Source organism: Dipodomys ordii, unplaced genomic scaffold, assembly GCF_000151885.1.
Source record: "Dipodomys ordii isolate 6190 unplaced genomic scaffold, Dord_2.0 Scaffold6, whole genome shotgun sequence".
Classification (NCBI taxonomy): domain Eukaryota; kingdom Metazoa; phylum Chordata; class Mammalia; order Rodentia; family Heteromyidae; genus Dipodomys; species Dipodomys ordii.
Genome location: NW_012267222.1, coordinates 8,559,381 through 8,584,117, shown reverse-complemented (window position 1 = coordinate 8,584,117; position 24,737 = coordinate 8,559,381). Strand labels below are relative to the sequence as shown.

At 48.8% G+C, this 24,737-nt stretch overlaps 1 protein-coding gene across 1 annotated transcript in view; it reads left to right on the top strand.

Moving 5' to 3' along the window:
* Nucleotides 1-22,487, top strand: part of LOC105997593 — a 34,341-nt gene extending 11,854 nt beyond the window's left edge. The window contains exons 6-10 of the mRNA XM_013032075.1: nt 259-597; nt 17,564-17,860; nt 18,742-19,320; nt 20,142-20,449; nt 22,390-22,487. Coding sequence (XP_012887529.1) covers nt 259-597; nt 17,564-17,860; nt 18,742-19,320; nt 20,142-20,449; nt 22,390-22,487 — 1,621 coding nt within the window. The remainder of the gene's footprint in view (nt 1-258; nt 598-17,563; nt 17,861-18,741; nt 19,321-20,141; nt 20,450-22,389) is intronic.
* The last annotated feature ends 2,250 nt before the right edge of the window (nt 22,488-24,737 follow it).

The window sequence follows — 24,737 nt, the reverse complement described above, 5'->3', positions numbered from 1 at the left end:
GGTGGAGTGACAGGGGTCTCAGCCAGCAGCATCATGTGGTTGGTCTCCCTCGGTGCAGCAGGACAACCTTTGCTGACCATCTCCTACCCGAGTCTGCTCTGTTCACCACCACCATTCACCCCAGTCTCTCTGCTCTCTCCTCAGGACCCTCAAGCCTCTGACTAGTCTGTCTTTGATTTCAAGTCCACTGAATGAAGCAGACCTGAGGTGTCTGTCCCTGTGTCCCTGCACCAGTCAGCTCAAGCACCTGTGTCTCAGGACTGTGAATTTGGGTGACTTGGGTCCTGGGCCCCTCCGAGCTCTGCTGGAGAGAGTGTCTGGCACCCTGGAGGCCCTGGCCTTGGAGCACTGTGGGATCACTGAGGCCCAGCTCTCTGCCATCCTGCCCACCCTGAGCCAGTGCTGCCAGCTGAGCTTCTTCAGCATCTATGGGAACCGCATGTCCTTGGCTGCCCTGCAGAACCTGCTGAGCCACACAGCCAGGCTGAGGCAGTTACAGCGAGGGCTGTATCCGGCCCCTGTGCAGAGCTATGACCACGAGTGTTTGTTGTGTGGATGTGAAGTCAACAAGGTGAGATTTGCCCAGGTCTGCATGAGGTTGGTGCAGACCCTGAGGGACCTACAGCCAGCCCATAAGGTCCAGATCTGCACTTATTCCTGTATGAGGTGTAAGAAGAACCAGTTTAATAGCCTGGCACCCAGTGGCAACTGGGTAGTCACAGAGGAATATCCCTTTACAAGGACGTCTAACTACTGTGGGGTTTGTCAAGTTCACTAGTTTATGCTGTTTCCTTGGGTCCCTTAGAAATGAACCTGAATGTCTCCTTTAGGACACTGGTACACTCATGTGGGAACACAAACCCTCTGCCACTCCCCAGGGGAAAATATAGGAGAGAACAAGTTCCTTTGCTTTCCACTTTCAGTGTCAGGACGGTGATGTGGGGTGTTCTACTCACCATGGGCTCCCGTGTCCTGTCTTCTCATCAAAGAAATCTGAGTGGCGTGCATTCAACCTGCGAGGAACAAGAGGGAATTCCTGGTTCCTGAATGGTTGTATGGAAATGAACGCATTCTGATGAAGTCACTTACTCTGTTCATTTTACTGTATGACAATAAATAAGTTATTGTAAGCAGGGTGCCGTTGGTTCATGCGTATAATCCTAGCTACTCAGGAGGCTCAGATCTGAGGACTGAAATTGTAACTCAACCTCAAGCAGAAAAATCTGTGGCTTTTTTTTTTTTGGTCAGTCATGGGGCTTGAACTCTGGGCCTGGCGCTGTCCCTCAGCTCTTCAGCTCAATGCTAGTGCTTTACCACCTGAGTCACAGCACCACTTCTGGTTTTCTGGTGCTTAACTGGAGATAAGAGTCTCACAGACTTTCCTGCCCTGGCTGGCAGGATCCTCAGATCCCAGCCTTCTGAGTAGCTAGGCTTATAGGAGTGAGCAAGTAGTGCCTGGTGTGTGAGACTCTTATGTCCAATTAAGTACCCAAAAAGTCTGGAAGTGTCTATGTGGCTCAAGTGACAGAGTGTTAACCTTGGAGAAAACATCTCTTGAGTTCAAGTTCCAGGTCTAGTAGAGGGGAAGGAAGGAAAGGAGGGAGGGAGGGAGGGAAGGAAAAGGAGGGAAGGAAGGGAAGATAAAGGGAAAGAAAAGAACGGAAAGAACTGAGAGAGAGAATATCAGCCTGTAGGCCATACCTTTAATACTAGCTGGGTGATTCCTGGTATGTTTTAAAGAATAGAGTACCAGCACTGAGCAAGAAAGGCAATCAAGATTGGGAGTATAAAGTCTTCCACTGATAAGAAAAATCTGACTTGAGTTTGGTTGGGTTGCAATTCAGTATTGCTAGGTTTCCACAGGGAAAAATAAAACAAAACAAAACTTCAAGAGCATGCTGAGCTAATGGGTACAGGTGGCTCACATCTCTATTCCTAGCTACTCCGGAGGCTGAGATCTGAGGATTATGATTCAAGGGCAGCCAGGGTAGGAAAGTCTGGCATATGTTTATCTACAATTATCTGCCTATCTACTCAAACCAGAAGTGCAGTGGTTGAAAATAGCAGAGCCCTGGCCTTGAGCAAAAAAGCTTGGGGTCAGTACCTAGGCACTGACTTCAAGCCCAGATCCACCCCCCAAATTAAAAAGCAATCTAATTTTATTTAGGAAGAAATTTCTAGCTGCGCCCTAGTATAATCCTACTCGGGAGGCTCAGTTCTGAGAATCCGGTTCAAAGCCAGTCTGGGCAGGAATGTCTCCAAGACTCTTATCTCCAATTATCTGCATTTCTGCCCCCAAACCAGAAGTCGGGCTATGGATTAAAGATATTGAGAGCTGGCCTTAAGCAGAAAAGCTCTTGGGCAGTACCCAAGGCCACAGCAGATCTCTCCTCCCTCACTGGAGAGAAGCCGTAAGCTCCAGCCTTATGACCTTAAATAAGTCAAAGTTACTTCAAACACAAATGTATTTTTATGGCTTTTATAAAGGTGATGTACAGAGGGTTTACAGTTACATAAATCAAGTAAAAAGTACATTTATTTTTGGACAATGGCACACCTTCCTCTTTTTTCTCCCAATTTTTCCCTCCCACTAGAACCCATAAGTTGTACAGTCAATTTTCAACACTGAAGGATTTATCGCTCCCCTCTTTGCCCAATTTTTTTTATGTATCCAAAGACAGAAGATGAAGGATTGGCCCCCCCCCTATTTTCCTAGGTGCATCCAGACATCAGGCAAAATACCAGATATACACAAACATGCTTGACACCAGCAGAACAATTTGACCTAAGCCTGGCTGTAAATACTCCATTCTGGGCCCAGCCAAAAGCCCCACCTCCCCAGACCTAATGCCTTTTTTTTTTTTTTGCCAGTTCTGGGGCTTGAGCTCCCAGTCTGGACACTGGCCACTGTTCCTGAGCTTCTTTTGCTCAAGGCTAGCACTCTACCACTTGAGCCATAGGGCCACTTCTGGCTTTTTCTGTATATGTGGTACTAAGGAATCGAACCCAGGGCTTTGTGCATGCTAGGCAAGCACTCTACCACTAAGCCACATTCCTAGCCCCCTTTTTCTCTAATTTCTGTCTTCTATGACCTTTTCTTTAACTTCTGTCTCCTTGCTCAGACCCCATAAAAAGTTAACTTCAACCCCACCTCCTTCCACAACTTCTGATCCGTGGGAAGGTTGCTGCCCCTGGCTGTTTCTCCATAAACAGTCCTTATCTGTTGAGAATCCAGTCCGGCCTTTTCCTTTCTCCATTTTCCTAACATTTGCTGCTGAAACCCAGGAGAGGAAAAGTTCCAGGAATAACTGGATCCCCTACACTGAGGGTCCACCACCTCCCCACATTGTCTCTTCTCTACAAGCCTTTGCTTACCCCACTCCCTTTTTTCTGAGGCCTTTCTCCACTGGGAGCACAGAGCCCTCTGTGCTTCCTATATTGGACCACACTAACCGGGAATTCCCTGAGTTCTCAGGGCCTTTGTCTACATAAGCGCTGCCTGCCTTGTGGTACCCCGGCTGGCTTGAGCTATTATCTGCTCCCGTAGCTGTCCCCTCTCCTAATCTCTCTACCCATCCTCTGCCCCTGGGCTCCTGGTCAGGAGGCCATCATCTAGAAGCCTTCAGGAAAAGGTAAACAGCCATGGTCCATAGCAGAGGTGCCCCAGCATGGACGGGGGAATGCAGGAGTCTCTCCCTTTCCTGTCTATGGAGCCCCCAGCGATTTCAGGAGTCTCTCAGGCTTGACTGACCCCCTGATCCCCTTTAATTAGGACCTTGGGGGTATGTTTTCCTAATGACTGGAATCTATCCCGTTGCCTTGCCAAAACTTCAGGGATGCCTGGAAGGGTGGCACAGGTCACTCCATAATCCTACAGAATTTTCCATAATGGACTCCAAATTGTCTGTTCCTGGAGACACCCTATTGGCTTGTCTGTGGTCTAATATTTTGTCCATCAAAATCTGGCCTCACGATCATTTGGACACTGGTTGCCATTGGCCAGAATTTAGAACCTTTGATTTTTCATATTCTTGCTGATTTAAACAGTTTTCTCCAATGAAATGGCCGAGAGTTCCAGGTCTCCTATACCCAAGCCCTCTTTCACCTTCATTCTAAACCTCCTTTCTGTTCATCCTGCCCTGCCTCACAAATTCTCTCTTGCCAGCCACCTGCCTCAAACCCTGAAGCATTGCCCAAACAGCCCCAGCCTCCACCCAGTCTTCGGAACTTCAACCCTGCTGTTGAGTCTCTTCCTTTCCCCTCTTCCCTCTACCTGCCTCTTTCTGCCCCGACTCCTGAGGCCCATCAGCCTCCAAAGCCTTCAGCCTCTACTTCCCAATCATCTTCCACTCCAGCTCCTCCTCCCCATCCACTCTCCCCGCCCCCGCCCTCCTCCGTCCCATTGCTGTCCATCACCTGCTCTAAAAACGCCCGTATGTTTCTCCTTCTTGAGGTAGTAGGACAGAATGGACTCACCCAAGCCCATGCTCCTTTCAGCCTAAGTGAGAAGGGTTCCATTGAACAAAAGATCGGGGTCATTTTTGAGCAATCTGCACCATTATAAAGAGTAAAGTTTACCGGGCTTGTCCAATTGGACTCTGCTGGAGTGGTATTCGAGCACATCCTCCACTGGATCCTAATGCCGATGAGAAAGCATGCATTTTAAGGTTGGCCAGGGCTCAGACTGATAAGCTAAATGTACCAAGTGCCCACTCCCTGTCCCTGACCCCAGCCCACCCCCACCCCGGGAACAGAGCCTGTTCTCCCAGACAACCCCCCTCCCCCCTAGAATTACCAGAACAACAGCAGTGGTTCTGAATGCCTTGAGTTCATGGTTAGCTGCCTGGTAAAGGGCTTTCATCAAATCACCCACTTGCAAGTCAACTATGAAAAACTTAAGGAAGTCACCTAAGGCCCCCATGAAAACCCCACTTTCCTCCTTAGCGCCTCTCAGAGGCCACAACTTAGAATACGAATGTCAATGTTGACTCCAAAGAGGCACTCTGCTTCATGTTCACTGTACAAGTCAGGGCATACCTGACGTAGGGAACAAGTTTCAGCACCTGGAAAAGGGGCCTTCTATCTCCCAGAGTAAGCTCCTAGCCTTGGCTTTTAAGGTTGTTGAGTTTTGTTTTTCTGGTTGTGGGGCTTGAACTCTGGGGCTGGGTCCTGTCCCTGAGCTCTTCAGCTCAAGGCCAGCGCTCTACCATTTGAGCCACAGCGCCACTTCCAGAATTCTGGTGGTTGATTGGAGATAAGAGTCTCATGGACTTTCCTGCCTAGGCTGGCTTTGAGCAGTGATTCTCAGATCTCAGCTTCCTGAGTAGCTAGGATTACAGGCAGAAGCCATCGGTGCCCAGCAGCTTTTAAGGTTTTTAGTAGCAGGGGAGAAGTAGTTAAAAGAGAATGGGAACAGACAGAAAGGAGCAAGCTCCAAGCTGACTTTCAGCCTCTGGCTACGGCCTGCCATCAGGCCCAGTCTGCCACACCCAGAACTGCTTGACCAGCAAGTAGGCAGGTCAGCCCACTGGCTCTGCCCATCACATGGGATGTTGGGCTAAGAACTGTACAAATCCAAAGCCTCCTACCAAGGCCTGCCTTTGCTGTGGACAATGGGGACACTGGAAACGGAGTGTCCTGTGACCTGCCCCATCCCAGGTAGACCGCCTGACCCCCATGCTTCCCTTCCCACCTTGTCCCATGCCCTGACACAATGAGGAGGCCCAGGGTTCTGGCCCCAAGCCAAACCTTCACATGGCTCTGTGAACCTTAGGGTCAAAGGTATCATGACAGGAGAAAAAGTTTTCTTTTCCTCTGGACTCTGGGGCTTCATGGTCATTATTAACTTCTTGGAAAGGTTTCCTCCTCTCACCCCTACAGCCCCCCCCCCCCACTCCCTCCAATTTTACAATTTCAAGTGTTACAGGAAGTCCTTTGAGTCCTTCCATACTCCTGCCATTCCTTGCCAGTTTGGAAACTTAACTCTCAGTCATTCCTTTCTTATTATGCCTCAACATCATCTACATTTATTAGGAAGAGATTTGCTTTCTAAACTTTAAGTTTCCTTACATATACCCTCCTTAAAATCCACCACCAGGGCTGGGAAGGTGGCTCAGTGGTAGAGCGCTTGCCTGGCATGCATGAGGCCCTGGGTTTGATTCCTCAGCACCACGAAAACAGAAAAAGCCAGAAGTGGCATTGTGGCTCAGGTGGTAGAGCACTAGCCTTGAGCTAATGAGGTGAGGGACAGCGCCCAGACCCAGAGTTCAGGCCACAGGACCAGTAAAAAAAAAAAATCCACTACAATTTTCCTCCTCCAGATGAGAATGGACTCAGGGGAGTCCCCATCCCAAACCCAATGCTCCACCTTCCTGCACTCTTACTTGAGGCAAACCCCCTCCTTCTGGACACTTCCAGAGTCTGGGTCACATCATGTCTAAGTTGTACAGGACTCATTTTGTTGTTGTTTGTTTATTTTCTGTCAGTCTTGGGGCTTGAACTCTAGGCCTGTGCCCTGTCACTCAGCTCTTCAGCTCAAGGCAAGCGCTCTACCACTTAGCTACAGCACCACTTGCAGTTTTCTGGTGATTAATTGGAGATCAGAGTCTCATGGACTTTCCTGTCTGGGCTGCTTTGAACCTCGATCTTCAGATCCCAGCCTCCTGAGTAGTTAGGATGACAGGCGTGAGCCACTGGTGCCTGGCAGGACTAATTTTCTAAAAAAGGCTCCTGAACATTTTTTTTTGAGGGGGAGGTATTGAGACTTGAACTCAGAGCCTTGGCTCTGTCCCTTAGCTTTTTCTGCTCTTGACTGGCACTCTGACACTTGACACAGGCCTTTTCTCTCCTAATAATAAAAGGCTAATTGGAGAGAAGAATCTCAAAGATTTTTTTTTTGCCTGAGCTGGCATGGAACTTCTCAGAACTCAGTCTCCTGGGTATCTAAGATTACAGATACTGAGCCACTGGTGCCTAGCTTCAGTGGCATTTTTTGTCATTCCTGGGACTTGAACTCAGGGCCTGGGTATTTGAGCTTCTTTTGCTCAGGGCTAGCACTCAGCACTTGAGCCACAGCACCACTTCTGGCTTTCTCTGTGTATGTGGTACTGAGGAATTGAACCCAGGGCTTCATGCATGCTAGGCAAGCACTCTACCACTGAGCCACATTTAAAGCCCCTCGTTTTTTTTCAGTATTTCTGGTTTTATTTAACAATAAAGTTCCTGCCTCTGAGCTACACCCTCATCTACATTCAATGCATTTTTAAAAATTATTCTTTGTTTTTTGGCGTTTGTGGGACTTGAACTCTGGGCCTGGACGCTGTCCCTCAGCTCTTCAGCTCAAGGCTAGCACTCTTCCACTTGAGCCACAGTGCGACTTCTGGTTTTCTGGTAGATATAAGAGTCTCATGGATTTTCCTGTCCGGGCTGACTTTGAACCTTGATCCTCAGATCTCAGCCTCCTGAGTAGCTAGGATTACAGGTGGGAGCCACCTGAGTAGCTAGGATTACAGGTGGGAGCCACCAGTGCTCAGCTTATTTTTTTATTATTCTTTTTAATTTTATTTTCTGGTAAAGATGCTGTATAGAGAGGTTATAATTACATCAGTAAGGTAATGAGCACATTTCTTTTTTATTTTTTTGGTGGGGGTCCAGTCATGGGCCTGAACTCTGGGCCTGGGCACTGTCCCTCAGCTTTTCAGCTCAAGGCTAGCACTCTACCACTTGAGCCACAGTGCCACTTCTGGCTTTTTCTGTTTATGTGGTGCTGAGGAATCGAACCCAGGGTCTCATGTATGCAAGGCAAGCACTCTACCACTGAGCCACCTTCCCAGCCCATGAGCACATTTCTTGTCAGACATGGTTATCCCCTCCTTTGTTTTTCTCCCATTATCCCTTCCCTCCCCTACCTTTCCCCCTCCTCCCCCACCAAAGGTGAGGGTTTATTTCCAATGTAGTGTCTTATAAGTATCATTGTTCTTTTGTATGTTCTTCCTCCTATGGTATATCCCTGTTATCACTGTATTTGATTTTGGTACCTTGCATATTATATATACATTTTTCTAATTTTGGAAGGGGAAGGGGAATAACAAAATACTGAAACAAGGTCACAGGGTGACTTAAAGCAACCACGAGCTCCATTGATTGGCGAGCCCTTAACCACTTTATCACAAATCCACTTTTGGTTTCCTGGAAGAAATGAAGATAATTGGAGATAAGTCTCAGAGACTTTTCTGCCTGGGGTGGCTTTGAACTGTGATCCTTAGAACTGATCCTTAGACTCCTTAGAAGGATTACAAGGCCCAGCTAGTAATTTCTTCTAAATAAAATTAGGCTGCTTTTTAACTCTTTTTTTTTTCTTCTGGTCTTGGAGCTTGAACTCAGGGCCTGGCCTCTGTCCCTGAGGTCTTCAGCTCAAGGCAAACACTCTACCACTTAAGCCACACTGCCACTTCTGCTTTTCTGGTGGCTAATTGGAGATAAGAGTCTCAGAGAGGGTCTGGAAAGGTGGCTCAGTGATAGAGCACTTGCCTTGCATGCATGAGGCCCTGGGTTCGATTCCTCAGCACCACATAAGCAAAAAGAAAAAAAAAGCCGAAAGTGGCGCTGAGGCTCAAATGGTAGGATTGCTAGCCTTGAGCTGAAGAGCTGAAGAACAGCACCCAGGCCACAGTTCAGGCCCCATGACAGGATCCCCCCTCCACGACGGGATCCCCCCCCCAAAAAAAAAGTCTTGCCTGGGCTGGCTTTGAACTGAGATCCTTAGATCTCAGCCTCCTGAACAGCTAGGATTACAGGTAGAAGCCACTGGTGCTTGGTTTTGCCTTTTAATTCTTTTGGGGCAGTTCTGGGGCTTGAACTCTGTGCTTAGGCCCTGTCCCTACTCAAGGCTGGGATTCTGGCACTTTGAGCAACATTTCCATTTCCAGTTCAGAAAGAAATGAAGATAATTGTAGATAAGGGTCTACCAGACTTTCTCTCTCTGGCTGGCTTTGAACCTTGATCCTCAGATCTCAACCTCCTGAGTAGCTAGAATTATAGGCATAAGCCACCAGTATCTACTAGCTAAGCATAGTCTTGAACTCTATTTATCAACCCCTGTGAAAGCCTGGCCATAGTGAACTGCAACCAAACACAAGCCTGATTTTTCTTACCTTAGGAGAATTTAAACTCACAAGTTTTTTCTTCTTCTTTTTTTGGTTATAAGGCTTGAATTCTGGGCCTGGGTGCTGTCCCTCAGCCTTTCACGTCAATGCAAGCACTGTACCACTTGAGCCACAGCACCACTTCTGGTTTTCTGGTGGTTTATTGGACATAAGAGTCTCATGGGAAGGTGTTCTTGGTTGTATCTGTTTCTCTTTCAGTATTATACATTGATTCTAAGTTGGGCATCTGTGGCTCACATCTATAACCCTTACTACTCAGGAAGCTGGGAATCTGAAGGTCCTAGTTGGAAGTGGCTCTGGAGGTAAGTCTGTGACACTTTTATCTCTAATGAAACAGCAAAAAGTGAGAAGTAGAGGTTTGGTAGAGACCCAGCCTCGAGCAAGGCCCCATGTTCGAGCCCCAGTCCCTGCACCAAACCTTTCAGACCAGACATCAAGGCTTAACTTTATAAATTTCTGAAAAACAACTGTTGCAAGCATTTTCTATCTGTTTCTCTCTGTCCATCTCCGTCCTACTGGGATTTGTTTGTTTGTTTGTTTTTGCCAATCTTGAGGATTGAACTCAGGGCCTGAGTGCAGTCCCTCAGCTCTTCAGCTCAAGGCCAGCACTCTACCACTTGAGCCATAGTCCACTTCCCACTTTTTCTGTGTATGTGGTACTGAGGAATCGAACTCAGAGCTTCATGCATGCTAGGTAAGCACTCTACCACTAAGCCACATTCCCAGCCCCCTTAGTTGTTTTTGCTCAAGGCTGACACTCTACCGCCTGAGTCACAGGTCCACTTCCAAGGTTTTTGAGGTTAATTGCAGAAAAGGCTAATATTATAGGTGTGAGCCACTGTCACTGAACTTAAAGTTTTGTTTTTATTATTTCCTGGTTGGCTTTTTAAATCAAAACAGGATCTCAGAGTGGAGTATAATCCCGTCTCCAAATAATTTTCCCTTGAGCCTACCAAATAGCTGATTCTATGAGTAAACTGCCACACCTAGTTTGGATGCAAAACCAAAAAAAACAAGACTTCTTTTTTTTCCTGTTATATAAAAACAAATCCTACCTTCTGGTGTCAGTGGCTTAGGACTATTCCTGTTTACTCCAGAGGCTGAGATGTGATTACTCAGGTAGGAAACCAGCCCAGTTCTGGGCCTTGACGTCTTGGAAGTGCACAGGCCGGGATCTTCTTTGTGCTCAAGACTAGCACTCCACCACTTGAGCCTCAGAGCCACCTCTGCTTTTTTCTGTTTATGTGGTACTGAGGAATTGACCCCATGCTAAGCAAGCACTCTACCACTAAGTCACATTCCCAGATCCCTGAAGCCTTTTTTTTTTCCTCCATGGTCGAGGGGCTTAAAGTCTAGGCCTGGGCACTGTTCTTGAGCTCTTCAGCTCAAGGCAAGGACTCTATTACTTGAGTCCCAGGGCCACTTCCCGTTTTCTAGTGGCTATTTGGAGATAAGAGTCTAAGGCCTTCACTGCCCAAGCTGGCTATGAACCATGATCCTCAGATCTCAGCTTCCTGAGTAGCTAGGATTACAGGCTTGAGCCGTCACTGACTGGCTTCCCGAAGACTTTTATCTCCAATTTTAACCACCAAAAAGCCTGAGGTGGAGGTGTGACTCAAGTGGCTGAGCAGAGTGCTAGGCTGAAGGGACAGGGTGTGAGATACTGAGGTCAAGCCCCAGTACACTCTCTCTCTCTCTCTCTCTCTCTCTCTCTGTCTCTCTCTCTCTCTCTCTCTCTCTGTCTCTCTCTCTCTCTCTCTCTCACACACACACACACACAGAACCAGATTATCTTAGTCAGTGACTATGGGCCTCCTAGCTAGAGGCAAACCATCTCCTGTGGTGGAGAGCAGAGCAAGCATGTCTGTCTCACACACTTGGACTTGAAGGACACAGAGGAGGGAGGGAAGCACAAGCATTGCAGTGCACACAAGTCAGGACTGGGTGATAAACTTTCATTCTCCCTCCCCTCCCCCTTTCCTCCAGACCCTCTGGACAAGGCAGAAATCCAATCAGGATCAAGTGGGTGGAGCTTCAGGACTGAGCAGATGCTGCTTTCTGATTGGACGTTGGGAGTTGGCCAAGGGTAGGACCAGTAGACAGGGGGAATAAAGCTTTCAGAGGAGCCAGGGGAGATGAGAATCCTGGTAAGTGGAGTCACTGCCTGTGCCTGCTTCCTTCAGAGAGCCCTGCTGATCTGTCCACATCTGGTAAGTCCCCACTCCATGAGGACCCCCAGCATTCCCCTCAGCCAGTGCCAGGGGTGACTGTAGGTCCAGTATACGACAGAGTATTTGGGCCTCTTTTTTTGAGCTTGTCCTGGGGCTTGAACTCAGGGTCTGGGCATTGTCCCTGAGCTTCTTTTGCTCAAGGCTAGCACTCTACCACTTTGTATGTGGTATTGAGTAATGGAATGCAGGGCTGGATTCATGCATGCTAGGCAAACACTCTACCACCACTAAGCCACATTACCGTCCCCTGGGTTTGGTTTTGTGTGTGTGTGTGTGTGTGTGTGTATGTGTGTGTGTGCCAGCTTTGGGGCTTGAACTCAGGGCCTTGGCACTGTCCTGATTTTTTTCCTCAAGGCTATCTATCTCTTGATCCACAGATGTATTTCCAGCTTTTTGGTGTTTTTGAAGATAGTCACAGACTTATCAGACATGGGTGGCTCACAACTGAAATCCTTACTACTCAGGAGGCTGAGATCTGAGGATCGTGGTTCAAAGGCAGCCTGGGCAGGAAAAGTCTGTGTGACTAATATCTCCAATAAACTGCTCAGAAAACCAGACATGGCGCAGTGTCTCAAGTGGTAGAGCACTAGCATTGAGCTGAAGAGGTGAAGGACAGAGCCAGGCCCAGAGTTCAAAGCCCTTCACTGTAGGGGGGAAAAAAAGAGTCTCAGACTTTCCCTCCTAGACTGTCTTAGAAATGTGTTCCACAGATCTTAAGCTCTTTTATTTTTTGGGTCCGGTCATGGGGCCTGAACTCTGGGCCTGGGCTCTGTCCCTCAGCTCTTCAGCTGAAGGCTAGTGCTCTACCACTTGAGCCATAGCACCATTGCCGGCTTTTTTTCTTTTTTTGCTTATGTGGTGCTAAGGAATCGAACCCAAGGACTCATGCATGCAAGGCAAGCACTCTACCACTGAGCCACCTTCCCAGCCCCGATCTTAGGCTCTTTAGGATCTAGATTACAAGTGTTAGCCACAAGTGCCTGCCTTGAAATTTTTGAATAATTTTGTACTTTATTATTATTTGAACTAGAACTAGAGCGTGAAAGTAAGGTCTGGGCATTGTTGTTCAACTTTTTCCTTCAAGGCTTTCACTATACTCCTAAAGACACAACTTCTCTTCCAGCTTTAAGTAGAGTCTCAATATTTCACCTGAACACTCAGACAAGATCCAAACATCCATGCTTTTTTTTTTTTTTGGTATTCAGGTAAGGGATAAGTTTATTCATTGTTCTGGCTGGCACCAGGCCATGTTGGCCTTCCAGGCAGCTGGGAAAGGCCTGGGAGAGAGTTGGGAAAGAGAGAGAGCTGGGAAAGAGCTAGAAAAAAGAGTATCTGGGCCTGGGCTAGGCCTTATCTAGGGTATGGGCGGAGAAAGGTGTGGCCACATCAAATTCAGGTGTGCTAGTTGCCTAGGTAACGGAGGTGTACTGGGTGGAGACTTTGCTGGGAGGAGGGTGGAGTCTGCTCACCATCCAGGAGCAGACCTTACATTCCAGCCTTTTAATAATCATGAAATAGGGCGCGAATTCTCTCTGGCTACTTCCTGCTGACAAGGGGTAAAAGGCTGGAATTTGGTACCCTCCCAGAGAAGGCAGCCAGCAGCAGCTGTCCCTTGGTGGAGTGAGTCCTTAGATGAAGTCTGGAGAAGTCTCATGAAGCATTAAGGGGCTGGAAAAAAAATACTAGAGAGCAAATAAATGGCAAGAGGAAGGACTTGGGGCTGAAAATGTTGGTAGAAATGTCCCTAGCTACTTCTGACATCTGGCGACTAGGTAGAGAAGTCAGGTGACAAAGGCAAGAATATAAATTCCTGTTCAGTTAATAGGTAGACAGGTATAGACATTGGATGGGCAGGCTTCTCACTTCTATTGACCTTCCAGCTCTGGTTAATCTTGAAAGGGCAGGCACAAAGTAGCTGAGTCTAGGTGCTCGTTGCTGGGATGGCTTGTCCCAGTTGGTATTCAAGGAGATTTGAACTCAAGGCCTGGGCACTATCCCTGAGCACTTCTGCTCAAGGTTAGCACTCTACCACTTTGAGTTATAGTACCACTTGCAGTGTTTGCTGGTTCGAGGTAAGAGTCTTGAGCCATGTTTCCAGCCTGGCTCTTTGCAGGTTATTTGGGAGATGGAGTCTTAAGGATTTTCAGCCCGGGCTGGCTTTGAACTGCAATCTTTGCCACAAAAGCCCATTATTATTTCCAATTAAAGCAACAAGGAGATCAAATAGAATAGAGCTTAACCTGGTCCTTATCAAGAATTGACCAACAAATATTCTGCAATGACAAAACTTGTTAGATGTAATGATAATTTTAGCACAGATAGGCCCAGTATTTTAGAACTACGTAGTCAGTAGCAGAATACACAACACAACACAAAAAAGGAAAAACTCAAAACCTAAAATTTTTGACAACAATGTGTAGACATCTTTGCTAACAAAGCACATCAGATGGTTGGGCCTCAGTTACCAGGGCCTGTGAAAAGAGCAACTTGTTAGCAAGGCACCTTAGAATAGATGGAGTAGTAAGCTTGGTGGAAGGTTAAGGGTCAGATGTGGCCAAACCCTTAACCCACCACGTGGCCAAGATGGTGAATTTCTGAAAAAATGCAAGGAAACCCTGAACAAATAGATCAAGCCTACATTGGCTAGCCTTTGAGAGGGAACCTAGAGGGGGGTCCCTGGGACCCAGCCTGCGTCACACTCTTCAGGGCACAAGCCAAAATGTTGTACAAAAGAGAAAGAAAGAGATAGGCAAAGTTAGACATGATTGGCAAAGAGACCCTGAAAGTAAACAGACTTCTGACCATTTACCATAGCAGTGGCAAAAACTGTTTAAAATTGAGAATGGCATAAAAATTGACTTGCAGCACCCTATTAACTGTGTAGGAGAGTCAGTCTGGTGAGTGAAGGACAGCTGACCAGGCAGAAGTGATGTCCCGACTTCCCCCAGAGCCCTCTCAAGAGAAATGGCCAAGCCCCCAAAACCAAGTGTCCTCAGCTTCGGAGGTGACAAGCCTTTCAGCTAAAGGCCGTAGGAGCTCTCTGGTGTGGTGCCACGTCTGGACAGAGACTGAGCAACAGAGAACCATAGAGAGTAGTTTCACTCACCAGAATAGAGAAGTGGTGTGGACATGGATGTGAAGGCCAGCAATGGTATTGGTGAAAAATCTCACGTGGTGTCTCAAGGCAGTTTGGTTCACAGAAAAGGGGTGGTTAGGAAATTCTAATATTTCCAACTCATTGGAGTCACGGCACCATTTATGTTAGGTTTTTAAAAAGAGGTAGCCGAGTAAGAACAGCACCATGCATGTGGTATTCAGGTAAGGGGTAGGTTTATGCATCGTTCTGGCTGGCACCAGGCCATGTTGGCCCTCCATGAGGCTGGGAAAGAGCTGGGAAAGAGGGAGAGCAGGGAAAGAGAAGAGAGAGAGCTGGGAAAGAGCTAGAAAAGAGCTGGGAAAAAAAGCATGCTTTTTTTTTTTTTTTTTAGTTGTGAGGCTTGAACTAGAGACCTGGATGCTGTCCCTGAGCTCTTTTTGTTCAAAAGTAGCAATCTCCCACTTTGAGCCACGGCACTACTTCCAGTTTTCTGGTGGTCAACTGAAGATGAGATTCTCACGGACTTTCCTGCTCAAGCTGGCTTTGAGCCTGGATCCTCAGATCTCAGCCTCCTGAGCAGCTAGGATTACAGGGCTGAGTGAACCAGAACCCCACTAACTCAGGCTTGGCAATATGGGATGACAGATAAGAACCACCATGCCAGGTAGTTGGTAACTGACGGGATAGGACTTCAGTTCTCTCAATTTCTACTCCACAGGAGCTGGGCTTTCAGGTGGGAGCCACTAGCCAAGCCTCAATTTTGATAAGTTAAAGATTGAGTTCAAATCAGGAATCTGTGGCTCCTGTTTGTAATCTTATCAACTTGAGGTTAGCTAAGTGAAGAATCCAAGTAACAAGGGGCTGAGAAGGTGGCTCAGTGGTAGAGTGCTTGCCTTGCATGCCTGAAGCCCTGGGTTCGATTCCTTAGCACCACATAAGCAAAAAGAAAAAAGCCGGAAGTGGCGCTGTGGCTGAAGTGGTAGAGCGCTAGCCTTGAGCTGAAGAACTGAGGGACAGCGCCCAGGCCCAGAGTTCAGGCCCCACGACCTGACCCCCCCAAAAAAATCCAAGTATCAGGATATTCTGGGTGAAGAAGTTCCTGATCTCCCCCAAAATAAATAAGCCTTGACTGGAGCTGTGACTCAAGTGGTAGAGCACTGCTTTGACCCGCCCTCAGGAACAGCACCCAGGCCCTAAAGGTCAATGTCTAGTGCAAGCACAAAAAGCAATAGAAATTTAAAGCACCAATAAACCAGTCAGATACCCTAGCTACTCAGGAGACTGACATCTGAGGTGGTTCAGATCCAGCCCAGACAGAACTCCATGAGGCTTTATGTTTTTTCCCCTTCCTGGGGATGGAAGTCAGGGCCTGGGAGCTGTCCCTGAGTTGCTTTTGCTCAAGGTTATCATTCTGCCACTGACAGCACCACTTTGTGTTTTCTGTGGATGTGGTACTGAGGAATGGAACCCTGGGCTTCATGTGTGCTATGAAGCACTCTACCACTAAGCCACATTTCCAATCCTTGAGATTCTTCTCTTCAGTTAAGCAGCAAAATTTTAGAATTATTTGATTCTGGTGGAAGACTGCCAGCCTTGAGTAGGAAAGCTAAGGGTAAACAAGAGGCATTGAGTTCAAGCCCCATACTCTGGGGATGCTCTCCTTTTTTGTCTCTTTTTCTTCTTTATAGTAATTCATTTCAGAGGGTGGGTTGTGGGAGTGGCTAAAGGAGAAGTTCTGGGTGTTTTGGAGATTCTCTTTCTCTGTGTTAGTCCTGTGTTCTAACCCAGGTCCTCTTATGTTCTGGGGACCCCCACCGCACAGCTCCACCTCCCTGCCAGAGCAGTTCCTGAAAGGTGAAGCCTTGTCTTGAGCTATGTCCCTCCTCACCCCCTGCTCCTCTGGCAGTGGGGAACATCTCCTGGGTGGAAGAGCAGCCTTGTGAGTCTCTCTCTCAGAGTCAGCCTTGGGTAAGGACTCCATCTCAGAGGTGGAGCTTTCTCTACACCGCACCAGCCTGTACCTGGCTTTACTATTGTTCAGTACCAGTGGTGACACTGAAAACAAATGGTGCCTATTGCCTGTAGTCCTCATCCAGACAGGCCAGGATCTCTAAGAAGGAAAAGAGGACAGAGATCGGACAGCTGACATTCCTCTGGCTTTCCTTTTAGCACTTTTGAGTGATGGCCAGAACTTAAGACAACAAGCTAGGGTATGCTGTGTGCCCTTAGCTAACTCCTATCCTCCTAGCTACTTTGTAGAAGGCTGAGATTTGAGGGTCGGGGGTCCAAGACAGCCCAGGCAAGAGAGTCTTTTGATACTTTGATCTTCAAAGGGAACTATGGTTCAAGTGGTAGAGCACTAATACTAGCCCCCAAGGAAAGTGTCAGGACCTGAGTTCAAGGCACAGGACACACACACACACACACACACACACACACACACACAAACACAAAGCTTGGGCTGACCTTTAGGCTCCTCATGACCTGAATTCAAGGCACAGGACACACACACACACACACACACACAAAGCTTGGGCTAACCTTTAGGCTTCTCATGATCCTTGACCAGAGCTCAGAGTAGTGGCTGGAACTGGATGGGACCATGATGAGCTTGGGGCTGTCTATGTGGGGAGCATCCTGCTGCCCTGTGTCCCAGCGCTGTGCTTGGGGGGCATCGGGGCTATGTGGAAAGGGCGTGAACGGACATCTCCCCATGGCTGGAGTCCAGATGTGGACTTTTTTTTTTTTGTCGGTCATGAGGCTTGAACTCTGGGCGCTGTCCCTCAGCTCTTCAGCTCAAGGCGAGTGCTCTACCACTTGAGCTACAGCGCCACTTCCGGTTTTCTGGTAGTTTATTGGAGATAGGAGTCTCATGGTCTTTCCTGCCCGGGCTGGCTTTGAACTGCGATCCTCAGATCTCAGCCTCCTGAGTAGCTAGGATTACAGGCATGAGCCACCAGCGCCCGGCTCAGGATGTGGACTCTAGGATGAGTTCTCTCTGAGAAGGGACTTCTCAGCTTCAGCCGCTAAAGCTGCCTCTTCCTGTGTGCTCCCAGGCCCTCTCCCTGCAGCCCCAGCACACTGAGCACCATGTCCCTGCACACACTGTGGCAGCTGGCCATGCAGAGCCTGCTGGAGGACCAGGCCTTGGCCATCTCTGCGCTGGACGTCCTTCCCTTGGATCTCTTCTCCACGCTGTTCAGAGAGGTGGTTGCCAAGAGACGCATGGAGGTGCTGAAGGCCATGGTGCAGGCCTGGCCCTTTGCCTGCCTCCCCCTGGGGGCCCTGGTGGGCTCAGCTGACCTGGAGATCTTACAAGTCACCCTGGAGGGCCTTGATGTGCTGCTGGAGCAGGGAGCGGGGCCCAGGTAAGGGGGACCCTGGTTGGGGGCCAGTGAGGATCCTGGAGTCCAGGGATGAGGCACACCAGAGTCAGGGAGAGTGGGGTGGACTCAGGAGACCTGGGGGCCAGAGGATCCCGGGGATCCCTGAAGACGACCTTGTGGAAGAGAGCCCCTGGGTGTGGAGGGTTGCTGGAGATGGCTGTAGGTATGGCTGACCCATCCCCCCCTGAAGCAAGCTGTGGTGATGGATTGGAGAAAGGTTGGGCAAAGATTAATCCTAGCTACTTAGCTGCTGAGATGTTGAAAAGTCAGCCTGGGAGAAAGTGCCGGAGGTTCTTCTCTCCAATGAATCAAAGTAGAAAGCCAAAGCCGGGCGCTGGTGGCTCAATCCTGTAATCCTAGCTACTCAGGCGGCTGAGATCTGGGGATCACAGTTCAAAGCCAGCCTGCGTAGAAGAGTCCCAGTGAGGGGCTGGGAAGGTGCCTTAGTGGCAGAGTGCTTGCCTTGCATGCATGAGGCCCTGGGTTCAATTCCTCAGCACCACATAAGCAAAAGAAAAAAGCTGGAAGTGGTGCTGTGGCTTAAGTGGTAGAGCGCTAGCCTTGAGCTGAAGAGCTGAGGGACAGCGCCCAGGCCCAGAGTTCAGACTCCACAACCAAAAAAAAAAAAAAAAAAAAGAACAACTAGCCTGGAGTGGAAAAACCTAAGGGGTAGCATCCATTCTTTGCCTTCAGGCCCTATTAGTAGTGCACAAAAAAACCAAAAAAAAAAAAACAGAAATATCCGAACTAGGACAAAGCAGGAGGAAATGGGGTGCATGAGATTGGCTAGATCAAATAATGATAAACAGAAAGTGTCCGTTCTGCCATGTCTGTTCTGAGACTGTCCTGTGTCTCCCCTGTAGATGCAAACTGCAAGTGTTAGATCTGCAGAATAGGTCCCTGAACATCTGGACCTCAGGGTACATAGCAATGTCTAAAGCCTGCTCAGCAGCAGCCCTGACTGACAAGCCAGCAGCCAATCATTGTGCAGACCTGAGGGAGAAGCCCCCCTTCAGGATATTCGTGGATGTCACCATCAGTGATGGCCCCTGGGATTGTGTGTTGGCCCACGTGCTCCAGTGGGTGGAGACAAGAAGAGACCAGGTTCAGCTGTGCTCTAAGAAGCTGAAGGTTCTGTTTGCCTCCATCTCTGGCTGCACCTCTAAAATACAAAGCACTCTGCGTGTGCTTCACCTGGGCTCCATCCAGGAGCTGGTTGTGGATGATTTGTGGCATCACAAAACAGCGGAAAGTATGGTTCCTTATCTGGGCAAGATGAAGAACCTTCGCAAACTTTCTCTTGCTAAGATGAAAATGGAATGTTGTTCTTGCTTCATGGAGAATTTTCACAAATACTTGTCTGAGATGCTGCTGCAGGGAAATCACCTAATTTGTGACCTTGAAAGCTTCTTCCCTAATGAGAAGCTGGAGAAGGTCTTCAGGTGAGGATCCTAAAAGCTGGCACAGGGAGGATGGTCTGTGAGACTTTTACCTATTACCATCTGCCTTTCCTCCCCCAAACTGGAAGTGAAGCAGTGGTTCAAATTGATATAAAGATAGACTTGAGCAGAAAAGCTCAGTGAGCACACAGGGCTGAGCTGAACTTGGGGTGGGTAGATATGAAAGGGGCTTAACTGTGTGGGGTGACTGCGGGGCTGAGGGGACTGAGGAGACACAGGAAGAGGCTCCTCCTCCTGAGGGTGCTGCTTAGTTCTGCCCTGGTCTTCAATGAAGTCAGAAAGCAGGGTGCATGCTGGGAGTGTGCTCAGGGCAGGAAGCCCGCTGTGGAGTCCTATGTAGAAGTGAGTGGCTGTGAGTTCCTCTATAGGAAGCAAGTCTGAACTCACAGGATAGAAACTGGAAGCAAGGGGAAGAGGAAAGGATGCTGTGCTGCGATGCTCAGATGCATGGGTGGTTGGGCCCTGCGGGCAGGAAGCCCAGTGGTGTGTCCAGACAGTGAGGAGAGGGGGCTGGAGGGGGTGCAGCCTGGGTCAGGCTCAGGTGGCACTGACAGGCATCAGGCTGGGATGGTGGAGTGACAGGGGTCTCAGCCAGCAGCATCGTGTAGTTGGTCTCCCTCGGTGCAGCAGGACAACCTTTGCTGACCATCTCCTGCCCGAGTCTGCTCTGCTCACCACCACCATTCACCCCAGTCTATCTGCTCTCTCCTCAGGACCCTGAATCCACTGACCACTCTGTCTTTGATTTCAAGTCCACTGAATGAAGCAGACCTGAGGTGTCTGTCCCTGTGTCCCTGCACCAGTCAGCTCAAGCACCTGCGTCTCAGGTCTGTGCACATGGGTGACTTGTGTCCTGGGCCCCTCCAAGCTCTGCTGGAGAGAGTGTCTGGCACCCTGGAGGCCCTGGCCATAGAGCACTGTGGGATCACTGATGACCAGCTCTCTGCCATCCTGCCCGCCCTGAGCCAGTGCTCCCAGCTAAGATGGTTCAGCATCTATGGGAACCCCATAACCTTGGCTGCCCTGCAGAACCTGCTGAGCCACACAGCCAGGCTGAGGCAGTTACAGCGAGGGCTGTATCCGGCCCCTGTGGAGAGCTATGATGACCGATGTTTGTTGTATGGATGTGAAGTCAACAAGGAGAGATTTGCCCAAGTTTGTGTGAGCTTGGTGCAGATCCTTAAGAACACACAACCATCTCATAAGGTCCAGGTCTGCACTTACTCATGCATAGGCTGTAAGAAGAAACAATTCTATAGCCTGGCACCCAGTGGCAACTGGGTAGTTACAGAGGAATATTCTTTTACTCGGCAGTCTAACTCCTGTGGGGTTTGTGCACAGAAATAGTGCATGCTGTTGCTTGGAAGTGAACCTGAATGTCCCTTTAGGACACTTGTATATCCAATGGGAACACAATCCCTCTGCCATCCCATAAGGGAAAATATAGGAGAAGACAAGTTCCTTTACTCTCCAGTTTCATTGTCAGGATGGTGATGTGGGGTGCTCTGGCCACCATGGACTCCCGTGTCCTGTGTCCTCATTAAAGCAATCTGAGTGTTCCTGTGAGGAACAAGAGGGAATTCCTGGTTCCTGAATTTTGTATGGACATTAACCCATCCTGATGGAGAGACTTCCTCTGTTCGTTTAATTTTATGATAATAAATAAGTTATTGTAAGGAGAGTGCCTTTGGTTCATGTCTGTAATCCTAGCTACTCAGGAGGCTGAGATCTGAGCATCCCCATTCAAAACCAGCTGAGACAAGCAGGTCTGTGAGAGGTTTTTCCCCCCTGTTGTGGGGCTTGAACTCTGTGTTTTGGCGCTGTCCCTCAGCTCTTCAGCTCGAGGCTAGCACTTCTCCCCCATGAGCCACAGCGCCACTTCCGGCCTTTTCTACTTATGTGGTGTTGAGGAATAGTAGCCAGAATCTCATGGATGCAAAGCAAGCACTCTACCATTGAGTCACCTTCCCAGCCCCTCTGTGAGACTTGTCTCTTCAGTTTATTTCTTTTCCTCTCCCAAAGGTGAAATGGGCCAGTGGTTCAAATTGGTGGAAGACTAGATTTGAGCAAAAAAGCTGAGGGATACTGTCCAGGCCCTGAGTTCATGCCTTAGGCCTGAAAAAAGAAAAAGAAAAATTAAGCTGGGTGCCAACAGGTCAGGCCTGTAATCCTAGCAATTCAGAATGCTTGAAGATCACAGTTGAAAGCTACTCTCGGAAGGAAAGTCCACAAGACTCTTATCTCCATGGAACCACCAGAAAACCAGAAGTGACACTGCCTCAAGTAGTAGAGCTCTTCCTTGAGCTGAATTGCTCAGGAACAGTGCCCAGGTCCAGAGTGCATGCCCTATGAACAACAACATCAATAAAATTAAAGCAAAATTACTAGTGAAGCTTAGGCACCAGTAGATGAATATCTGTAATCCTAGGTACACAGGAGAGTGAGTCCTGAGGATGGCAGTTTCCAAGCAGCCCAGGAAGAAAATCCTCGAGTTGCTTACCTCCAATAAGCCTTTTGTGAGGACAGACAAACCTCAGACTTGGAGCTGGGTCAAGTGGCAGAGTGACTGACAGCCAAGGGGGAAAAGGCGAAGGGACAGAACCAAGCAGGGACAGAACCAAGCGCTCAATTCAATCCTCAGTACCTGCTTAAATAAGAAAGGATAATGCTCATGAGTCTTTGATAGAAAACTAGTCCTAAGTCTGGGAATGTGGCTCAGTGGTAGAGTGCTTCCCTAGCATGCATGAAACCCTGGGTTCAATTTCTCAGTACCACACACACAGAAAAAGCCTAAAGTGGTGCTGGGACTCAAGTGGTAGGGTGCTCTCCTTGAACACAGAGAGGCTCAGCGATAGTGCCCTATCCATGATTTTTGCCCCAAAACTGGCAAAAAGAAAAAGAAGGAAAGGATTCTGTCCAAATCCAGGTGCAGTGGAGAACCCGTGGCTGATTTCCTGCTGTGACATGACTAAGGAAGCCGCTGGCACCTGTGCATTGAGCACTGACCATGGAGCCCACTAACTCACTTGGGGCCAGACTGCTTCTCCACAGGGGCTGTGAGGCCTTCCACACCTTGCTGCAGCCCTGAGTGCCAGCTCAGCACACTACACATGGTGAAGCTGACGTCCACCTCTGAATCACTGGAGTGATTCCTCAACCTCCCCAGACCCATCATCATTCACAATGCAGCATCTTCCTTTTCCACACCTGGTTGAATACAAGAGGGGCTGGAAGCCCCCAGGGTGGCAGACAGCATGGGGAGGTGGGGACACAGCTGTGGTGAATACAGCTTGCAGAGTCTGACCAGCAGGGGGCAGGAGAGGCCGGCCTAGTGCAGAGAAGCCTGTTGTCAGCACACACCAAGCCCACACCTGAGGCTCCTGAGCCAACTGTGAGGAGTGTCCAGGGCTTTGCCATCTGGCCAGCAGGGAGGGGCTCTGGGAAGGAGGGCCTTGCTCCAGGGACTGGCTCTCATTGCCAGGCCTTGTGTCCACCTGTGGGGCAAATGGCCAAGCTGAGTTCCCTCCAGTCAATGTGGAGGCAGGGACGAGATGTAGTCTTAGGCCTGTGACCCAGACTCTGGGGAGTTCCTCAGAGCCACGGTGCCACAGCCAATGCCCAGCAGAAGAACGCTGACCTACCATCAGCCGTCTGCAGCAATGAAGAATTCCAAGGGGCTCCTCAGGCCCCTGAGGAGAGAGCAGATGGCTACACCTGAGAACTGCTGGAGACAGGGGTGGATCAGCCTCAGAGGAGAGGACCATGTAGAACAGGATCCAGGCTGCTGTGACCACAGCCAGGATGCTGTGTGGTGAAGAGCCTGACTGCAGTCACAGCCACCCTCCAGGGGTCTGACCCCAAGGGCAGGTGTACTGGAATGCTGGTATTCCCCAGACCCCACTCACCAGACAGGTTCTCTGCAGTTCAATAGGGAGAGAGGACTTCAGAAGTACAAAGCGATCAAGATGTCACTGGAGTTCTAGAAAGGGAGTGAGAATGGAAGGAAGAATCCCAGGGAGGAAGCAAGGAGAAGAGGAAGGAAGGAAAGGAGGAAGGCCTTGTGGACATGGCTCAGTGTGGAGATCTTGACCGGCAGCACAACACCCCAGGATCTAACTCAAGCACAGACAGACATGACATGTGCTAAAATAGAAAGGAGTGCTGAATGATTCTCTGAAGTGCCAAAGATTGTACAGGGGGCTGGGAAGGTGGCTTAGTGGTAGACTGCTTGCCTAGCATGCATGAAGTCCTGGGTTCAATTCCTCAGTACCACATAAACAGTGCTGAAAGTGGTGCTGTGGCTCAAGTGGTAGAGTGCTAGCTTTGAGCAAAAGAAGCTCAGAGACAGTGCCCAGGACCTGATTTCAAGCCCCAGGACCGGAAAATGAGCAAAACCAAAGAACAACAACAAAAATATTTGAGTTATAGTTCAGTGTATCCTGATAGCAGAATAATATACCCAGTTCCCCACTCTCTCTCTCTCTTACTGTCTCTCTCTCTTTCTCCTCCTCTCTTTTTCTCCCCCCCCTCCCTGTTCCTCTCTACCCCTCTCTCCCTCTCTCTACTTCTCTCTCCCTCTCCATTGTTTGGTTGGAGTTCAGGGCATAGTCCTCTTGATGTAATTGGATGCAAGAGTATCACAGCTCGGCCTTGGTATCTCATGCCTGTAATCCTAGCTACTCAGGAGCCTGAGATCTGAGGATAGCAGTTCTAAGCCAGCCCAGGCAGGAAAGTCTGGGAGACTTTTATCTCCAATAAACCACTCAGAAAATCAGAAGTGGTACTCTGGCTCAAGTGGTAGAGCGCTCGCCTTGAGCTGAAGAGCTCAGTTAATAGTGCCCAGGCCCAGCGTTCAAGCTGGAGGACAGTAAAAACAAGAATAACAAAATGTCTCACACTTTTCTTCCTAGTCTGGTTTTGAACTACATTACTCAGAACTCGGCCACCTAAGTAGCTAGGATTCAGGCATGAGCCAGCATGGTTTGGCTTATAGTTTTGTTTTGATTATTTGTTGGTTGGTTTAATCAAAATAAGTTATCAGAATGTAGTGCTGTGTAAGCCATTCTGCAAGTAATTCTCCTTTCAGCATCCCTAACAGCTGAGAGTCTAGGAGTAAGTTGCCACACTGGGTTTGGGTGCATTTATCATGCAAAAGCAAAAAAGCGAAAACAAGAAGAAAAAACAAACCTCAAATAAACAAGATTGTTTTATTTCCCCGTTAAATGAACAGAAAACCCATCATCTGAGTGCTAGTGGCTGAGGACTGTAATTCTGTCTACTCAAGAGGCTGAGATGAGATTATCCAGGTTGCACACCAGCCCACAAAAGAAAAAAAGTCCAGGGCTGGCAAGGTAGTTCAGTGATAGAGCACTTGCCTTGCATGCTCGAGGCCCTGAGTT